The 4,423-nt window shown below is 35.1% G+C and overlaps 1 protein-coding gene across 1 annotated transcript; it reads right to left on the bottom strand.

Annotated features, from left to right (window-relative positions):
• Positions 1–267: 267 nt before the first annotated feature.
• Positions 268–4,114, bottom strand: LOC113757089 (protein MAINTENANCE OF PSII UNDER HIGH LIGHT 1-like). Its single transcript, XM_027300494.1, has 3 exons — positions 3,736–4,114; positions 2,766–2,900; positions 268–802 (listed from the first exon to the last, which is right to left on the bottom strand). Exons 1-3 carry the CDS (start codon positions 3,910–3,912, stop codon positions 437–439), a joined length of 678 nt encoding a protein of 225 aa, XP_027156295.1. The 5' UTR covers positions 3,913–4,114; the 3' UTR covers positions 268–436.
• Between the last annotated feature and the right edge of the window lie 309 nt (positions 4,115–4,423).

Raw genomic sequence — 4,423 nt, forward strand, 5'->3', positions numbered from 1 at the left:
TTTAAGAGGGCAGATTCGCGATGATTAAAATGTAGTTCAAGTGTCAAATATTTGAAAAAAGAAGGCTAATTAAAGAAAGCATATAAATTCAAAGGATAGTAATAATTATTAGTTTGTACATTTATATGATAGTTGGGTGTGAATTAGGTGTGATTACTATGTACGTTGGCATCTGTTAGAAAAACACTTCAATTTTAGCTATGTTCATTTGTCCCATAAAATTTCAAGTGTGAGGAAAATGAACTCAAAAGATGGAGAGAACCAATATAATCATAAATGCTTGATGAAAACTATACCTTTTCTCCATCAGTAGCATGAAAATTTAACTACATGCTTCTCTTGAAAAAAGAATTTGTTTAATGTTACAGGAAACTACATATTCGTAAAGTATACAAGTAAAAATTTGGCTTGACTTTCATATTCTAGAAAATCAAGCCTAAGAGATGTTGGAACTTGATATGGAAGTGTCCTGCAGAGATTCCGATAGAACCCGAACTTGGGGAACTTCAATGTTGGAGCTTTCTGATTGCAACGAAGTGGATGTTACTGTCACGAGGGGAGCCGCAGCTTCCATGATTTCGGTTGGCTTAAACTTGTTGATATAGTAACTAAGTGATGGTCCAGAGTATTCCACTGTCTGGATTGGAGGAGGGTTCTTGCCAACTTGAAGGAGTATTGCGGATGCAGCAGCAATGGAGATCAAAGCAAGGCCACCTGCAACTAGGATAGTATTTTCTGATCCATCAGCAGAGGAACCTGCAGTTCCTGAACTAATTGCACTTTCTGCCACATAAACTGCAGGCTGTGAAAATTAGTAGACTTTAGGTCAAAAAGGCCAAGTAGAAAAAAGCCATCCACATTATCTGAAAGGGCTTAAGAGTACCAAAGTAAATAAATAAAATAAATGAATAAAAAGGGGTCTGTGTAGAAGATTGAAATTGCTAAGGGAATTACAAAATGCATGCATAGTGGATGGGAGAAGTGTCATTATACAATGCATTTGTCAATGACCTCTCTCAAGCTTGTGATTTGAGCTACCAGCAAGGATCTGAAATAAAGAATGACTATTCCACCTCATGAAAGTGAACCAGCACCAAAGGTATATGGGAAAAGACGGGTATATTTGTTAATCCAGAAAGGTAGGGATAAACTCTATTGAACTAATGTCAATTGAAATACCTTTTACTTGGTAGCATAGATATTATCAAGAATATAACTGAATGAATGTATGTGAAGTCCTAAAAAGCACCTTATAAGATGAAGCAAATGAGTCAACAAACATCGTGTTGAAGTTCACCAGGTAATGTAGTTGCTTAAATTGTGTTTCCTACTTTTATCAACTACAAATTCTTAACATTTCTCATCTTTAACTACATTGATCTTAACATTTCTCATCTTTAATTACAATGAACTAGAGTTTAGTCTCAGAGGATCAAAACCATAACAACTCTTTGCCTTGGAAAAGATTTTCAGAGAATATTAAGTACTGAAGTTCTGATAAAAACATACAAATCCTCTATTACTTCGGATAACAATCCATAACTCACTTTTACAGTGTACAGCTTCTTCTATATGCAAAATTCATGTTTGCAGTGGCAAGGACTGTACAACACACATGCTTTAGAGATCGAATATAAGTTGTTTTCAGATAAACATCAGAGTATAGAACAAAGAATTGTTAATACCAAAGGAAATTGTGTCCATTTCAGCTCCTGAGGCTATATGCCTTAGACATGCTTGACATCCTACAGCTTTTGCAGCTTGGTCATCACAAGGAACGGACTAAAGCTACTTAAGCAAGCTGACACATGATTTTACATCTTCACTTAAAATATTGCAGATCACAAATAGTGTTATCAGAAAACAAAAGGACCAGGGTATTTGTAATAGCATAGTCAAAAAATGTCCAGAGCATGGATGCTGTACAGTATGGTGCCAAAATGTTGTCTTACGATGTCATGCATTGATTGGACTGAAACCTATGAATCTCAAAAAGAACTATAAGTTACTCAGACTAAATAAAAACATCCCGGGTCAATGTAATCCATTGAGAACTAACACCACTTTTACTCAACAGCAAACATCTTGTAGCAGAATAGACACACATATATGCAGACATCAATTAAAAAGCAGAATCACTTTATAAGCTCCTATCTAGGGTCACAAAAGAAATCCAAGTCAATACATCCTTCCATCATCTGTGCTGGTAGCACAGAAGAATATAGTGATATAAGCTTCAGAGATCTCTTGAAGAATATAGTTCTTACTAGGTCATTATGACATCATATCCTGCCCACAGCTTTCATACACGGAATCAGCTTATCTTTGCACCATCAAATTTCAGTTTGAAAAGAAACCATGAAAGGAATGAAAATATACTTGATTAGCTCTTAAAGTTTTTTCAAAAACCTGGTATTCTACTTAGTCAGTTATTATCATCATAATCCTATTGTACTTAACTTCTTCTATCCAGCTGTTTTTATCCAAAGAAAAGAAATCTATCTCATGAGACTAAACTTCGATGATCAAATGAAACTGCAGTCTCACAACAATACCGATTCTGTAACACACACAAGCTCTCTCACTAACTAATCCTATAAAGAAGGAAAAGAGAATTTGAATGTTTATCCGATCCTTCGTCTGTATTACTAAATGCTAACATATTAGCAGCTGTATCTTCGGCTTCTAAAATCCATATTACAAAAGATTATGCTGTCAATCAGAGAGAATAGCATGTTCTGTGCAATTTTGAAGTTACTTATTACCTCAACAGAGTATATATTTTTCTGGCCAGCAGTATCCTTCTCCACATATCCAGTCCATCCCTGAGTACGAGGTGGAAATGTACCAACCACTTTAGTTTTTTCACCTGCTAACCACTCCACACTGACCTTCCCAACCTGTTTCACAATAACCAAACAGTAGAAATTCTCATCTTAAGCATAAGAAACATTTTTAACTTTAATTAACTTCACACAGAATCAGGGTGTCAGTTCCTATATCTTTCACAGAATGTTCCTCCATCCTACTGTCAGTGTTCCCCCCGTCAGTTTTTGGTCAAAGGAACTTTTTGTAACCAATAAATTATGGTATTGATTAATTTAGCATTGCTGAAATATGTTTGCACAGTATAAGAGTTCTCATTGAGACACACTACATACAAATTTAAATTTCTAAAAAATGTTTAAGATAAAGTAAAATTAAGGCTCAGAAATAGGCAAGTGTGTGCGAAATCCAGGAAGGCGACAAAGTAAACAGAATGGAAGAGAGTATGATTATGTACTATTAGAGGATGAAACCATGTATCACCTAAATGTAACAATTTTCTACCCACAATTTGTTCATAAACATGCAGTATAATAGACTACTAGTACAATATAGCAATCCTGAAGCTAAATATGATTAAGCAGCTTAATCTATTTCTTTTACCCAAGAAGATAATGTCATTTTCTAAGTACAAAACCCTGGCCATGCTTTAACCTTTGTCCAAATAATACCATATATCGCACTCCCAAATTCATATCTATGGCTCTCCCATGTCAATAAATCAACAGATAAACAAATAAATTAAACCAATTACCACCTTGTACCTTGAAAACCCCAGTTTTTAACAGGGAACAAATAACGAAATCAGTTGTTTTTTTTTTTGCTGAAATCAAGACAAACAACAAAGGAGAATTCCATAACTGAATCAGGAACAAAACCCAGCCAAAAAAAAACAAAAGTAGAATTCACCTCCTTATCCGGGGCACATTCTTCAGTGTTGCACTCAGAATCATCAGAAGCTCTGATTTTCAGAAAATTAATTTGCCTCTTCTTCTGCCCCTTATCGTAGCTGTTGAAGAACAATCTGCCGCTTGATGGGGTTGTGATAGTGCGGCTGTTTGCCGATAAGGCAGCTGTGGCAGCCATTGATTGTTATACACACCTGACAATTACAATCAGAATACTGTCAGTATTCAGTTCTCTCGCAGCCGCAACTAAAAGCAGTGGTGCTATGATTTTCTCGCCTTAGTTTCTGTGATTTTTTGCAGTGTATATATATATATATGTATGTTGGAGAAGCAGAGTAGCCAATGGTGAAGATACAGAGAGAGACAATGAGGGGCGGACATTTGATGGCTTTGTTTTATGACTGCGTTTTGGTTTGTTGTTGACTCGAATGGCCTTTGGGTTGGTTACGTTACCAGACCTGCCGGTTGCAAACGAGTCGAGTCGAGTCGAGTTTTAGTCTAATCGAATCGAATCTTGACTTAATTTTAGTGAACTCGAACTCGACAAGCCGACAATTTAAAACTCGAGCTCGAATTCGAAAAAAATAAAAAATAATTATTTTATTTTTAAAAAAATAAATAAAATAATATTTTTTTTCTTAATAAATAATAAAATATTAATGATATATATATAATTTTACTATTAAAAT

Source organism: Coffea eugenioides, unplaced genomic scaffold, assembly GCF_003713205.1.
Source record: "Coffea eugenioides isolate CCC68of unplaced genomic scaffold, Ceug_1.0 ScVebR1_2711;HRSCAF=3790, whole genome shotgun sequence".
Lineage (NCBI taxonomy): Eukaryota > Viridiplantae > Streptophyta > Magnoliopsida > Gentianales > Rubiaceae > Coffea > Coffea eugenioides.